The sequence below is a fragment of the Hetaerina americana genome, unplaced genomic scaffold (assembly GCF_022747635.1).
Source record: "Hetaerina americana unplaced genomic scaffold, ioHetAmer1.1.p SCAF_3, whole genome shotgun sequence".
In the NCBI taxonomy this organism is placed as follows: Eukaryota; Metazoa; Arthropoda; class Insecta; order Odonata; family Calopterygidae; genus Hetaerina; species Hetaerina americana.
In genome coordinates, this window is record NW_027286874.1 from 79,279,549 (window position 1) to 79,296,318 (window position 16,770).

The window sequence follows — 16,770 nt, forward strand, 5'->3', positions numbered from 1 at the left end:
CAATCCTAGCTAAAAGTAAACACCTATTCAGTCAAGTCCAATTTTCTGACCTCTTGAATCTTCAAATCACAGCACACCGATGAAGTCCATACTATTCATAGCCATGGAGATAGTTTTAGCAGAAGTAAATGTGTATTACAATATGGGTAATAATTAATGAAGCATGGCCAAGACTAATTAGTCCAGCAAACCACTAATAATAAACAAATTCTGAACTGCAATAAAATGTTTATTATTTTGTTAATTGAAGGAAATGCTGATAGGCCTAGGAAGAGAAATCTCAGAAGATGATACTACAGAAAAGCAAATGGTTCCTCCTTGTACGACAGAGAGATACCGATGCAGAAGCAGAAGAAGAAGGAGGAGGGATAGAGATAAGCAGGATAATATGAGTTCTTCCAGGGAGCAATGCGATCAGCTTGTATCTTATTCTGTACTAAATGAAAGATTAAATGGTCTCCAACAAAGGCTGTTGTTAATTGAAAAATTAAGAGAACATGAAGAAAGAAGATTATGCGAACTTTTGCAGAAAATTGAAGATCAGGAGAAAATAATCCAAGGACAAGAAGAAAAAATACAAGCATTGGAAGTGGAGTTAGATAATGAAAAGAATAAAAATGTTGAAATGCTAGGAGAAGGAGAAGATGATGGGATGAAAATTGAAGGGCAATTATTCAAAGAATTGGATGAAAAACAGCTAGATGAAGGCAATACAGATGAATTAAAACAGCAGCTCCCTGAAGAAGAGAAAAATTACAGTGGAATTCAAAGTGAAGAATCATTGTTAACACCAAACATAATTAGCCAAGTCCTTCAAGAAGATGAGGGAAAAATTAATGAAGATAGTAAAACTGACACGATGGACATCACAGAGGAAATGAGGGGTGAAGTCCAGGGGGATCATGAGGCTCGCATAACCAAACTAGAGGAAGATGTACGTAATTTAGAAATGGAACTGGAAAAGGTGAATGCAAGGTTGGAGTTAAAGAATAAAACAGTTGATTCACTGAATGAGATTGTAAATGTAATGAGAGAAAGACTAAATGACCGTGACCAAGAACTGGAAGAAAAGGAAAATAAATACCGCAAACTTCAAAAGGAAATTTCCGACAGGAAGTCTTCCACCATAGAGGCTAAACCTGAAGAAAAAGTGAAGCATGATGCACAGGAAATGGACTTAAAAAAGGAAGTTAGCAAAGAAGCAGGTATAACATATTACAAGGAAAAAGGCCATGTGGAAGATGAAGAAGACCTTGGTAAGCATGGCATTTCTCTGTCTCAAGAGAAGGATCAATCCTTGCATGCTGACCTGGTCACCACACAAAAGATGGAAGGTGAAAAGGAGGATGCACATTCAGTGGAAGAAGAACGACAAGAACATGTTAAAATAGAGGATAAATATGAGGAACTAGAACAGGCAGAAGATGAGCAGGCAGACCAAAAGAGAGATTATGATGCACAAGAAGTGACAACAACAGATAGGGAGATGAAAGGGGCACATGATAAAGAGGGAGAAACAATTGAAGAGACCATGAAACAAGAAAGTGAAGACAAGGAATCAAGAGACAAGATCAGTAAGGAAGAAATAACTGCAAGTGGGGAGGGGGAGAAAGCACTAGTTGATGATGCTCAAGTTTTGAGGGAAGCTAAAGTAGATGAAGGTATATTGAAAAGAGCAAAAGGAGAGCAGGATCAAGAAATTGAAGATGAAAGAAAAGAGGCCAAACATCCAAGGAAAGAAGATAAAGATGATGAAGAAATTAAGTTAGGTCAAAGTGAAATAAGTGGGGCAAGTCGAAAAGAAGAAAAAGATTGGAAACAAGAGCAAGACAGAGAACATGATGATAAACACATTACAGAGGAGTGGACAGAATCAAATGAAGTACCTAGACAAGACAATTTAAAGGACATGCAAAAGAAAGAATCATGGAAGGATGAGATGGAAGTTGTTGGAATCAAGAAAGGTGAAGAATCAATGGCAAATAAGGAACATTTGACAGAAGATGAAAACAGGGATGAGGAAGACATGCTTCATAAGAGAAAGAGTGAAGAGGAAAAGGATGAGAGAGAAGATATAAAAACTCTTGACAGCGAGAAATATGAAAAGACTGTTGACCAAGTGATTGAACCTCATAAGAAATATGGTGGAAAGACAGAAACTGATGATGAATCCAACAAAAAGAATGAATATGATCAGTCTGAATTTGAGATGACCAAATACACAAGGGAGGTTACAAGTGATGAAGAAGAACTAACAGGATTAGATACATCCAATAGTGAAATAAAGGTATCAGAGAAAAAACTAGGTGAATACGGCAAGAGAAGAGATGATATGATAGATGAAACTAAAAAGGAAACAGACTTGGAAGAGGAACCGGAGAAATCTGAAAAGAAAAAAGATGAAATGAGAGATTCTTTGACAGAAGAAGTTAAGATTGAGAATGACGTTGAGGTTTCAGAGACAAAAGGAGATGAAAAAACAAGAAATATCAATATGAAAGTGTCTGAAGGAAACAAGAGAGATGAAATGACAGAGATAATTAAAAAGGGAATCAATTTGGATGAGGAAGAGAGAACAATATCTGGTAAGGAAGTGAATGAAATGGCAGATTCTGAGAAAAGAAATGATGAGAAAATAGAAACGGATGATAGAGGAATTAGAGCTAAAGAGGATTTAAACGATGGGATAGCAAATATAGATCTAAAAGAAAGAGATAAATTGGAAAAGGTTAAGAAATCAGTCAAGGAGAGTGAGGTGAGGGCTTCATCTATAGAAAGGAGAGGAAGGACAAGGAAGGAAGAAGAAAGGAAAGATATTAGTGGTAAGCATGAAGATAGGTCTCTCAAGGAAGTGACTAAAAGAAGGGACCAGCAAAGGGGAAAGGATGGAAAAGAGGTAAATGGAATAGAAGAAAAAGTAACTAAGGAAACAAAATCACTTGAGCCATGTTCAGAAGATGATGACCTCCTTTTGGCAATGGTTCTAACTCTGGGGTGTGATGAAAAAGGAACACTAGAAGTGACAGAAGATATTTCCAAGCAGGAGGAAACATCTAATAGCTTAAATCAACAAAAGACAACCACAACAGGTGCTGCGATCTCTCAGAAAAAAATGAGTGGAAGTAAAGGTACAAAAGAGGACGGAAAGCAAAGTGATGTTTTATCAATGGAAGCAGAGGTATTATTTTTTAAAGGGGAAATAAAGGACTCAAAAGAAAATGTTGAGCAAGGAAGGGAAATACCCATAAGACAGGGGATAACTGATTTACATTTGTCTGAGGAGCAACATGTTCTCACTACAGCAATAGAAGATAGAATGGACTCCAAAGAAAGACAAGGTATGATCAAAAATTATATTACAAATCACAATACTGTCATCATTACTTTTCAATCTGAAAATTAGCAACAGCTGCTTACAATTTCCTAATGATCAGAGTATATTCCTAATACTTTTATGCATTGTGTTTTACAAATCTTTAATAATAACTCAAGCCTTTCCCAAATTTTTCTTTCCCTATACTTAAATGAATTAATTGTTCCTCATGGTGTTTCAACTTCATCTTTCTATTATTTTCTGAGGGGTTTACTGAAGGATGATTTTGCCTTCTCCTTTCCTTTCACATAACTATTAATAATCTTATTTCTTTACATCCTCTTGATTTTCAGTAGCTATCTCCTATGTTAACTTCCAAGGTTTTCATTACCAATGTACATGCTACAATTCATAAAGTACACATAACTCACTCCACCCAAAAGTTTTCACATGATACTTTCACATTTCCTATAAATATAAATGAATTCTGTGGAGCTGCTGCTAAAATTTTCAGTGCTCATCTAAAGGAGGTTATGAAAAGTAAAAATTCTTCTCATTGCAACTAGGGTTAATGACATATGTACATATATTGAGCTCAATCTTTTCTTTGCCAGCTATGTAAAGCGTAGTGGCACAGATTAAATTGATCAGATGAATTAGATTAAAACTAAGAAAAATCGATCAAACAACTTCAGTTTCTGGATGTCACAAATTAACATTCCCAAAATTTGCAATCAATGTTTTTGGGGAAAGCATTTGTCCTTTCATTATGAAAGTGTTCTTCACTTTTAATCTATTGGGATTAATATTTATCATGATTACTCGAACTGTAACATGTTGTGAGAGGTGTTAATGAAAGAAACAAAATAAGTTCAAAACAAAGCAAATAGCAATCTGTTGCAGTGAAACAAATGTAAATAAATACAGCATGACAAGTCACTCATGCATCCAGTCATTCCAGTTCATAAGACTGATAATTTAATGAGCAATCATTAAAATGTACACAGATAAATCTTTCTAATATTTACTGAAATCTATTAAGCAAATGCATTAAATTATTATTTTACATGCAATACCACCATTTTCATTATGTCACTGTTTTTTTGCATAACCTTTCAATGAATGCTTGTGAATCCTTATTTTCTATCACTAAAATGCATTGTCCATATTTATGCCCTTATGAGCCCACAGCCTACAGAAAGTGGGAGGAATCTTCTTATTCCTCACTATTTTGTATCACTGTAGGGACTGATGCTTCTGGAACATCTCATTAAAAATTAAAACCTGCATTTAATGTTTCTACCAAGCACACTGCAAGCTGCCTCAACATAGAGATGTGATCCAAAGTCCATTGAAAATGGCAACGAGCATGTACCTCAGCTGGAATAACTCTAAATTTAATGCCTTGCATGTGAATTCTAATCATCTGGGAGTGGTTCTCAATCGAACATTTAACAAATTTCTCTTTCTCTCATGCTCCTGCAAAAGTCACTAAATTTCAACCTTTCATCTATTTATATAACTTTATCATGAATTAATACAAAAACTTGCAATGACACAAAATCATGATGCAAATGATTTTTTTCATAAGCACATCAAGGACTAAAATGACTTTTATCCCGATATTGATATGCCTCAATTTTTACAGTAACAATAGTAAATTTTGGACGCATTGTGGAGTTGAGCATAAACTTACATGCACTTACAGTAGAATTTATGCATATCAAATTCAGTATTTCCCAAGAAAGAATTCAAATAGTTGATCACATGTTTGTAGTAACTTTTCAAGTTTCAATTTAATAATGAATCACATAAAAAATAAATATTGCCTTACTTTTACGAACAGATTCAAAGGAATTGACAGAACTTTGGAAGAGAGAAGATAATGAATTTTCTGAGGGAGGTGAAGACTTATCTGAAGGAATTAATGATTTTACTGAAGAAATTAATGAATTTTCTGAAGGAACTGACAACTTACCTAAAAGGGATGATGAATTATCAAAAGAAAGTCATATATTTTTAGAAAAAAATGAAGATGAAAAGCATTCTCTTGAAAAGTTAGATACAAGGGAGAGGATAAAAATCGAAAAGGAGAAGGAACTAAATCATTATGGTATGTTTCAAAGGCTTAAATATTTTTGTAAAGTATTGATGTTTCATTTTATAGGTAATGCACAACAATAGCTCAAAGTAAATTATTTTCCTTGATTGATATTAAATAATTGATAAAAATCAATATGGGGCATTGACAAGAGTGGCATTATGCATATAACAAATTCATAAGCCAGAGGTACTTTATTAGTGATAACAAAAGTAAGGGGCAAGAGGGTTATTTCTGTATTATTCATTGAGGAAGGTGAGAATTTTAGACCATGATTCCCATGAGGGTTGCACATGGGATTTGAGCATGTGGAGCAACTTTCACCTGGAGGGCAGTGTAAATATGAAGTGAAGTAAATCTCTGTGAGCAGAGAGTCCTATTACATCCATGCAAATATTTTAGTTTTTTCTACAGTCCACTATTCTACCAAATGAAAATATTGATTTGCCATTTAGTCATGATTCTCTGTCCAATCAAAGGTATTTTTAATAATTTTCCTGCCAGCAATGCTATCTCCAGTATTCAAGAATCTAAATACCACTAACCAACTTACAGTCCCTTCATTTAGATAACGTCTAGTTTGAGATTCTGGAATTCGTCATTTTAAAAGTTTCAACAATTCCTAGATGCATGCCCTATTAATAATTCAGCTAAGACATAAAATATTAACTAGTAAAGATTACGAGTGTCTATTACTTTTTAATGTGGTAGTGGCAACCCTTGAAGACCTGATGAAGACATTACAAGAGAGGGCTAAAAAGAGAACACTAAGTAGTAGTTTACTCACTACGGGGACAGAGAATGTAATGGGAAGAGTGGAATCCAGTGAACAGTACTCAAAAACTTTGTTGGCATTAGTAAATACACAAAAGATGGAAAGACTGCAACAATGTCAGTGTGACCCAATACCTTCAAGAAGAGCTCCAATGCATGATGTGGATTCTGGTGTACTGACAAAAATAAAATCAAGACACTCTTCATCTGAACAGTATTTATCTGCATTTTCAAAGTTGCCAGATTCAAGAATTCGCCTGTAAGTAAAATTAATCCCTTCTCAGTAAATATGAATCATTAAAATGAAAAGCAAAGGTGGAATATTTCATCCAAAATTCATGAGGAAAAATTATCTAATTGAACATCTGGGTGTCCCATGAAGGCATTACTCTTGAAGTTTTTGTGCCTATGCATACCCCCATGCATAATTAATATTGCTACAGAGGATTGTGCCCAACTTAAGATTTGATATAAATTAATGGATTAAAAAGTATATTTTTTTCATGAACCTGAAATACTATAATTTTTTAAAAAAGGATTTAGGTAACTTGCTCTGAGCATCCATGAGCATTAACCATTATATTTTTTCCAACCAGTGTTTTCATGACCTAAAATTATCACTGCAAGATTTCAGCAGAGCATAAAAATATTTATAAATTTATATATAGTATATATATATATTATTTATATTTATATATATATTATTTATACATATATATTATTTATTTATATACATATATATAGGATGCAGACAAGTGGGTCGCGGTAGTTCAGTGGGTAGAGCGTTGGACTGCTGACCAGAGCGTCCCGGGTTCGATTCCCGGGCAAGGCACTCTAGGCACCTGCAGCTCCACCCAAGCTAGTGATTTTTCGGGTACCAGGTCTTCCTGGGAAACCATAACCATAATAGGAATTGGCCCCCCTACCCTGATGTGTGAATTTCACACGCCGTATAGGGCTTAGCACTGGGTGATCTCTGCCATCACCTACTAAACCGACCTTCGGGTTGATTACTGTGTTTATGGTTTATATATATATATATATATATATATATATATATATATATATATATATCAAAGGTCACGGTAGTCCAGGTAGAGCGTTGAACTGCTGACCGGAGGACCCAGGTTCGATACCTGGGCAAGCCTCTTTGGGTGCCTGCAGCTCAACCCAAGCTGTGAGATTTTTCACATGCCAGATATTCTGGGCAACCATAACCGGCACAGAGAAAGGAACTGGCCCCCTTACCCTGATTTGTGAATTTCACACACTGTCGGGCTTAGCACTAGGTGAACTCTACCATCACCTACTAAACCGACCTTAGGGTTGATTACTGTTTATGGTTTCTATATATATATAAATATCAATTGATTTGTCCCTTCCCTTGGCTACTAGAACTTAACAAATAATTAACAAAACTTGAGTAAATCTTGCTGATAAATTAAAATCATAAGAATGATTCAAAAACACATCATCATGCTTGGAAGAGTAATCTGGCCAAGAGGGAAAATCTTTACAAAACCATTTCAAGAATTTGGAGCTAGTTTCTTTACGGTTTATATTGCACATTCATATTATTTTGAGACATCTTGAGATGTTTGTAAAATTTGGTACATATAGCAACAATATTATTTATTTATGACAAAGGGAAAAGTTTGCATGGCATTAATCAAAATTATTTTCTTTCATGAAAAACTCTAAATATAGGTTATACAAACATTGGCGCTCAAGGTCCGAAGCAGGAAGTTCCAGCAGTTCAATAGAAAATGGGAAGTATCTTTAACTTAGTTAATAAGTTTCTTTCATCACAGTTACTTATTATGACAAACTCCCATAAGGGAATAAGAATCAAAAGCACTTATTCCAATTTATTTCAAGTAAGTTTTTTGCCTGTTTTAATTGTGTGATGATTCATTAAAGTTCAATTGTGTATTGATATAGGCCTAGCCCTTGAAAGAAAAAAATATTTGAGTTATTTATTTCATTCGGTTTAGTCAGAACTCCACAAACTATTACCTCAGGATAACTATGAACTACAACAAATTGCTATGAAATATGACCATTCATCTAATGTATTCAATCCATCCCATCACCTACTTGTCACTTTAAAAAAAAGGTAAGTAAGAAGGCTCCGAGGGATCTCATATGCTATCCAGACAAAAAAAAAAGCAATTATGCCCTGAAAGAAAAAACATGCAATAGTTCATATCTCCTACTATTTGCAGTTATATGTAGTAACCAAAGGTAATGCATGTAAAATCCAGGAGCGTGAAATGGAAGGATGGCAACTAGAGTAGAAAAAGCAGAGGGAGCAAGTAACATCGAAAATGAAGACCATTTTCACAAAATCAAATTACTTGTTTAACATATGTAACAGTATCTCTTTCAACTAATACGAGTCAAAATGTGATTTGAGAAAATGAAAACCATTTGACTCTAAACGCATAGTTATTCAAATATATTCTGCATTGCATTTATTTTTATGGTGAAGTTTTTAATTATTGTAATCCAGAAACTCCATGTGTCTCTTTATAAAGGTCTACTATCTCCCTATATAGCCTTTATTATTCTCCCTAGCCTTGTTCCAACTTTAATTCTAACATGCTCAACATTTGCCAAAATGGAATATTTTTAGTATTTTTACAATCTGATTACTATGCTACCATATTAGCCACATGGTAGTAGCCTTAGTTTAACTATTATCTGTAATTATCCTGATTTAATTATTTCTTTAAAATAGATTTTCATTTCTATGCAAGCTGTGCGTTATGTCAAAAATGAGGTTCCTTGAGCCTTCCTAATATACAATAAATGCTTTGTTCAATACTGTTCAATTGCTTTTGGTCAGCAATTATCTATAACATATAGTGACAGAAGATAGCCAACTTATTGCTAACCCAAAACTCCTTGGTGTGAAAAGTTTTGAAAGAACTCTCAAAACAAGGGTGGGCTTCAGTTTGAACAGAAATGGTTTATGCCTCACTACATCAACCCTGAAACTGTATATCTTACTTGGTCTTTCCGCAGAGATGTCTTCTCAAGATGATGTTTCGACGGGAGTTATGCTGATGACCACTTTGGATATCTTCTGATATCTTTTTGCAAGGCTAATCAGAAAACTAAACAACACCATGCAGAGAAGCCAATTTCAAGAGCTTAGCATAGCATCTGAGGCCCGTTTCTCCCTTTCCCACATGCAATTCAAGCTTTTGGACTTTGAGAGGCCTACTTACCCTTTGAGGCATTACACGTAGAAACATTTGAATTTATCAATATCATTTCCTCCAGATTTTGGGGAGAGATATTGATGTAGAATGTTTATTTGTTTTAATGAAAGGATTAGGCCATAAAAATGTCACAAATATCTTTTCACTAACATTTTTTCATGCGATTACACAGTGTTAACAGGCAATAAGCTATCCATTATTTTCAATTTCATTGCCTCCAATTGGCAGGGGTAGGTTCAGTGTCAACTTTTGCATGGAGCTAGCCCGGCCATAATGTTGAGCAGGGGTGGTAGGAAGGAAAAATGAGGAAGAAGAGTGTAATCAGTAAAAATTTCATTGAATGTTGTTTTTATTTTTTAGGGAGTTTTGGTAATTTTAATCAATTTCTTAGAACCAAATAAAGGAAATATATTGTGAAAGGTGTTTCTTGGTCCACTTAGCTCCCCTGGATCTGCCACTGCTAATAGGGAATAGAAATCTTTCTTGCTTTCCTGTGAGTCCCTGTAAAATTGCACTATTACAGCTTATTATGCCATAATGGGTGAGCTATAATAATCACATGAAATGACTGTCTCTTGAAGGTTTTAGAAGGCATGGTGGAAAGGCCACGTAAGAGAGGGTGGAGGAGGGTCAAAAAACTTTACACAAAATATTTGCCAAACATATTAGCTTTCATAATTAATCACATTACTCATCATTGTTATAAGAATTCCCTTGCTACATATTACAACTTAGATCTACACTAAATTTACAGACGCAACAAAAACTATAAAGCATTATAGAACAAGAATTTCACAGCCTAAAAATCATTACCCTTGGCAGGGATGATTTATAAGTAGCAAAATTCTCACATTTCAGTGAACAACATAACTCCATCAAAATAACAGCCACGGAATTTCATGCAGTTCTTTGAATTTGAAAATTGTTATTTGTAAACTATTTCTTTTATCTAAGTATTTACAGTACCTTCTGTGGACTAGAATACTGAAGGACTCTTGGCATGACCTTCCCCATGCTTCTTCAAGGAATACCAGGAGAAGAACCAGTACATTAATGTTATTTTACGCAAATAATTATGCAAACAATATGAAATCAGAGATAGTAAATAACAAAGTCAAAGTAACCGAATTTCCAGTGATGATAACCATGAAAATGGTATTACTTACTCATAAAAATTACATTAAGAAAGATATAACTATCAATTGCAATCTACTCACATTGTCAGAGTGTGTCATTCATTACTTATTGCTACACTTTTGCATGATACCATTAGGTTCAGATCAGTTTTTGTACAATTCTTTCCAGGTTTCCGAGGTCCATAGTTTAATGCATCAGTGAGCAAAATTTCTCATTAACTGTAACTCTGTTAAAAGAGCGACATATGTATTAAAACAGTAAATAAATTCTTCACTTAGACCTACTTTAATTTTTTTCGAAAGATACAGTAATTTATAACTGTGATATATAATTTAAAGATTTTTTAAAATGCAATTGATACTTGTAACTGATTGGCAATTTAGAGAATCAACTGTAACTGACATATCACTTTTCCCATGCCTATAAGATACCATATAAAATCAGCGATAAAAAATTCAAAATTTTTATCCAACTCCCTCTACCTCCAAAATACTCTTTTGATTATTCTTCAAATGGCTATGCATTATATTATTATTTATGCATGGAAACATTGCAGTTACTTTTGTGATGCAATAACACATTGCATCACAAACATCTTTCATGTGATTAGAAATTTGACAATCAGGAATAAGGAAAATGAATCATGCCACACCAGTGAGGTAAATAGAATTATCAAAAGTACTGCTACTAGAATGCATAGGGATGGGTCAAATAAAACATTTAGTCTCCTGTTTTTAATTAAATCTTGAATCCTCAATTTTATATTTGGGGGTCAAGTCACCATCCCTATTTCATCAAATGAGTATTTGAGTTGAGTTCACATTCAATTTGTAATGACAATGTGAATCTGTAAATAGTTTGATCATTCCCCTCCAATGCAAATTTACATTTTAAGTAATTCAAAACAAAAGATGTGATTTCAATTTAAATCATTATTTTGTAATGCTTAAATGCATTAGAATATTTTCCAAGCATTTCCACTTTCATTGATTGAACTTATGGCCATTATTCACATATGATGAGTAAAACAGGAGAGTGAGACAGGAATATTTACTTGAATGGCCATTTGAAAGCAATCATACCTGTATTTTACTAATTTCACAGGCTCTTTTTCACTTGAACTTGTCTTCAGGGATATATTTTTAGTAAAAAATACCACTTATATTTAAGTCAAATTTCACACAAAGTTTTGAAGCGATATTCTTTCAAAACAATGACCCTCTTTTTATTTTAAATGGTCACCCAGCTACAAACTATTTCTGAAAGAGCTTCCCACAAAATAATATTACTGGGGCAAACAGCATTTCAAAATAAATGATAAAAGAGCCTCAACAATGCATAAGATATAAGTATTCAAATAAATTTTAGCTGGAAAAAATTTTTTGAAATAACTCCACTCGTTTAGGGACAGATTTAATGCTGAGCCTTCACATTTTGTTAGCATAAAAACTTTTATTGCAGACGTAAATTATCTTACAATTTGATACACACTTGCATCTCCAAATATTTGAGAACATGTGTGATACATGTATATATTATACTTACCAATCTTGCATCAAATTCAATATTTAAAAAATCTAAACATCATTTAAAACTTGCATTATACACCGATGATGTATTAAAATAAGTTTTATTACAAATTAAAAAATCATTTTTTAACAATTAAAATTAATATTCAATAATGAATCCTAGCTATAATCAGATACCTTTAACCTATTCCAAAGAAGAATTGTGTAGAACACAAGCAGCTAATGTCACAGTTGCCACAGAATGGCACATGTCACCACCTAAATGAAATTCTTTCCTTAAGGGATTCCAGTCATTAACTAAATTCAGTGACTTTAGTCTAGGAAATTTGCTGATGAAATTTGATAAAGCAGTAGAACCAAAATTCACTGCCTCTTCATGTGTTTGACTAAACTGTACTTGTGAAGATCCCGTAACTCGCAAGTCATATGGTGTAATTAAGGTTGGTAAATGGAAATACTCACACCCAGCAAGTAAGTGGTATCCCTCAGTTATGAGGAACGATTTATCTTGCACATCAGAGCCAACAAGTCTTGAGTAGAGGCGGCTTGATCTCAAAACCTTGTTAGGAGACCAGCTTCCCGGAAGACCAACACAAACATCACGTATTTCTTCTCGATGATCTACGACAGCCTGCAATGCCACTGTTGGACATTCATATGCATGATCATAAAAATCTTCCATACTGTAACTGACACTGATATCACTTTTTATATTATTTTTCATTAATATAGGTAGTTTGCTAGTCACCAGCACACCAACAACTCCAGGGAAACCATACATTTTATCAAAGGCATCAACTACTTCATAAATTTGAGAATGGGAAGGCCAAGATACCCTCTCTGAACTTACAGATGCTAAAGCCTTAATTATTTTACCAAAATACCCTAAGGTAACTGATGGTTCCACCAGCTTCAAGGGAGGTTCACTATCCTCTAATTGGCATAGCATCCAGGCAACAAACAGAATTCCCTCATGAAGAGAAATATATGGGCACTTTTCGCCTTTCATTGCAACACCTACATCTTGAACAAGTAACTGAAAAACAATGAATACCTCTTATAGTTTTTTACATGAGAGTATATCTTACATCACAGGACAATTTCATTTACACCCAAACAATCAGTAGTTTTCAAAGCAATTGTTGGTTTGATTATAGCAACACAGTGGGATTCTGAGGTAATGTTATGAATCACCACAATCATGCTTACTTACATCTCCTTAATAACTTAAGTATCTCACAATCAAGTATACCTGAAATTATCAGCAAACCCTTATTCATAGCTCAAATTTCAGGTTTTTCCTTACATTTCCTTTAATTTTGACTTGAAAGTGCTACCAACACAATGCACCCAAGAAACAAAGACTTGAGGTGATAGAAGGCATCCATAACAAATTTAAAAAATAGCACTTTTCCACTAAAATACTTATTACAACATGCACCAACTCTGAGTTATTATCATCAGGTAATAGATATGAAGATTTTGAAAGGGAACTAGAAATAAGGTCTTGTGGCTGATTGGGTCTCAGTGAGTCACCCTAATGAATATTTTATGTAGTGGGTAAGTGCAATATTTTTATTCATAATTTTTTTGCTTATCTACATCTACGTACTATCCATGGAGAGATGTATGTCCTCATGGTTTTGTTAGGGTGAAGTGTATTGTTTGGTACTTATGGAGACATTCTTTAATGGAACATACAAATACATTTGAAAGTTCATGGTACTAAGATGTCCATCAATTTGTAATTTAATAAGCAACATTCATTTAGAACTTTAAAATCACTTAACGTTTGTGCCTTTTCATTTATTAACTGTTAATATAGAGTAATATGAATTGGAACCTTTTGAGTATCAAATAAATTTTAAATAATTTAAATATCAATCTGTTTGTACACAAGGAGGAATACTATAATGTGGAAAACCAATAATCAGATAAAGGGAAAGTGGAAGGTTCCCATGAGGCGTTATTGTTCATTCACTGAGTATTCATCATAACACCTCACAGTTAAATCAAAGGGCAAAGCATTATCCATTTATTTCTTTGGAATAATGAACATGATTCATTGGCAGAACACTTAAGTAATAAACGCATATGATTATAAATTCAATGTAGACATTCATAGATATTTATTAGAATTTTCTTCAATCCCAAAAGCTGCCCTTTTGGTAAGAAACATGAAAATAGGAATGTCCCTATTGCTCAATATTAGCAACGGCAAGTACAGATGCATTGTTATGTGGCACATGGAGCACAATCATTCATATGTTAGAGAAGTCATATAGGACTCAACATGTGGTCCGGCAATACAGAACAGAAAACATTCATAATCCCACATGTTTCCTGGGCTCGTATTAAAAGTACTAATTTTCGTTCAAAAACTGAAATAATATTCTCAACTCACTGCATTCTCATAGAAACGTATTTCCCTAATGTTAAAATTTAAAAGGTCATTCTTTTTAAATTGGAATTGGCAAGAAACAGTTCAGCCTTTTATTTATACTGACAGAAGAGAATAGCACTGATGCATTAAGAAAAGATAATAATTGAATAATTGAAACATGAGAATTGGCTGTCTTCACAGATAAAAGTTCACAAATGTATTTTCATGGTGGTCTAAATCATTTTCAAGTTTTCTTGAACCTGATTTTCTCTACGAATGAATCAGATGTTTGAGCGATTCCGTATTGTTTTTCTGGAGCATAAATCCCTTTGCAGTTGCTCTCCTTGCCACACAATTGGTCAAAAATTGGGAAAACGATTATGGTGGAAAATGTTGACAAGTGCCATCAGACATAATTTACTAAGACCTGATCATCATTTCCCCTACGCGTTAGCCCACTCCAAAGCTAGATAATTGGGAGGGTGGAGGTGGTCAACTGATATATACTTATGTAACCAGGGATAGCTTGGAAAATTATAGGTCAACATGTACATTAATTAGGGCCTTCCATTCATTCAAATACATTACTGATACTAGTCGAGAATTCGGTGTTAACCAAAACGTTGTGTGGGTAATAGTTAAAATAATATTTATTCTAGCTACTAATTTAATATTTTTAGAGCTATTCTAAGACTAGATTGTTTTACAGATATTCAAATGCCCAATTACTGCTTTAAGAGAACATGGGATGATACTATAATCGTAAACATCTTTTAAATTCCAAACATTCACAAAATTTACAATTTATATTCACCAAATAATATTACAACACAGATAAATAACATTTCTGACGAATGTTTATGCTCACAAATGAATAGACCATTATTATCATTAAATAGCTGAAATTGGCGACCTAAGAATTTATTTAACATAATTAAAAATCTTTAAAATGCCAACTATAATAATCTATTGACTTGATTAAACGTTACTTTTCTATGAGGCATCTATTCATAGATGTCTAATTTCACCTTGGTAGGTCCTAAGACGTCAAATTTTACGGTAGCTTTTAGGAAACTGTTAAAAAATATTGTAAATACACAACCTCCAAAGATTCACTGCAGATAGAAAAATATCTGCCTAGGGATGATTCCTTTCTGCTAATCTTCATAAAACTGCCCTCCAAGTCTGAACGGGATGGAATTACCGATGCTCCAAGAGCTGCAGCAATAACTTTGTTCTTACATGACTCTGCCTCGTCTTTTAAGTAATCTACTATAACAGAACAATTAGCGCTGGAAAGTTCAGTAATTGCAAATTGGAACAATGTCTCTTTCCAAGAAAGAGACATCTTCGAATTTCGGTGACTTGGGGTCACTTGATTTCTCGAACAAATTTGTCTTGTCCCCTACGTTTAAGTCCTTGTTTAACATTGGCTAAAAGCGAGGGAGCTGCTAGTCGCACGCTAGACCAGATAGTATCATTTTCCCCGAAGAGATGGCACTATTAACCGCGGGCTTCCAGTTTTGAATGTGTTGCAACTTCTTTCTTAATTACTTAAGCATCCGATTTCAATTTTAAAAAATATGCTACAGCTATTTTGACACTTAATTGGTGCACATTGACTTTATTTATATTTAGGTAACCTAAATAGTAATTAAAAACAAACATAATTGGGTAGAGACAATCTTATCACCAAAATGTGTGTGGTACTTTTCATCAATTTATATAACATGAACCCTTTATCGGTAAATTGTCTGCAATTAAATGGCAACATTTTAATCAATCATGTCAATTTATATACCAAGGATAAAATATAAAATTGCATTAGATTGAGAAAAAGCCAAAATGGCAATGAAAATAGAATTAAACTGAAATGCAGGCTACATAATCCATTTTTTGTAATAACAATGATACTTTGATATGAATCGGCTTTCTATGTATATTAAAAGCTTAGTGAAATGATATGAGTTCAAACCAGCAAAATGTCAAATATTTGGAGCACTCAAGTGTTGATAATAATGCCTTGGCAATAACTCACATAAAATGGTGGCAACCTGGTTACAGCTTACTTTCTAATAATCATCAATCAGTTTGGGGGTTAATTACTTACATTTTAAATATGTATAGCTGATTTGATTCATCACAAAAACCCACTAACTAATTTTATTTCAAATGACCAGAAAAAGGAACAAAGAATCTCATTTCGTTGAAAAACATTCCAAGAGTATCACTTAGTAAACCTTAGTAAGATTTTATCAACATTACTTGAAATTGAAGGAATTTACTGCATCACTGCCTAAAATGTA

At 33.7% G+C, this 16,770-nt stretch overlaps 2 protein-coding genes across 2 annotated transcripts; one reads left to right on the plus strand and one right to left on the minus strand.

Annotated features, from left to right (window-relative positions):
- Nucleotides 1-253: 253 nt before the first annotated feature.
- Nucleotides 254-3,403, plus strand: LOC139691020 (golgin subfamily A member 6-like protein 25). The gene has a single exon (XM_071588734.1). The coding sequence runs from the start codon at nucleotides 254-256 to the stop codon at nucleotides 3,401-3,403; it is 3,150 nt and encodes a 1,049-aa protein (XP_071444835.1).
- Nucleotides 3,404-11,970: 8,567 nt separating this feature from the next.
- LOC139690895 (uncharacterized) lies at nucleotides 11,971-15,880 on the minus strand. The gene is made up of 2 exons (XM_071588512.1): nucleotides 15,567-15,880; nucleotides 11,971-13,117 (listed from the first exon to the last, which is right to left on the minus strand). Exons 1-2 carry the CDS (start codon nucleotides 15,810-15,812, stop codon nucleotides 12,266-12,268), a joined length of 1,098 nt encoding a protein of 365 aa, XP_071444613.1. The 5' UTR covers nucleotides 15,813-15,880; the 3' UTR covers nucleotides 11,971-12,265.
- Nucleotides 15,881-16,770: the final 890 nt, after the last annotated feature.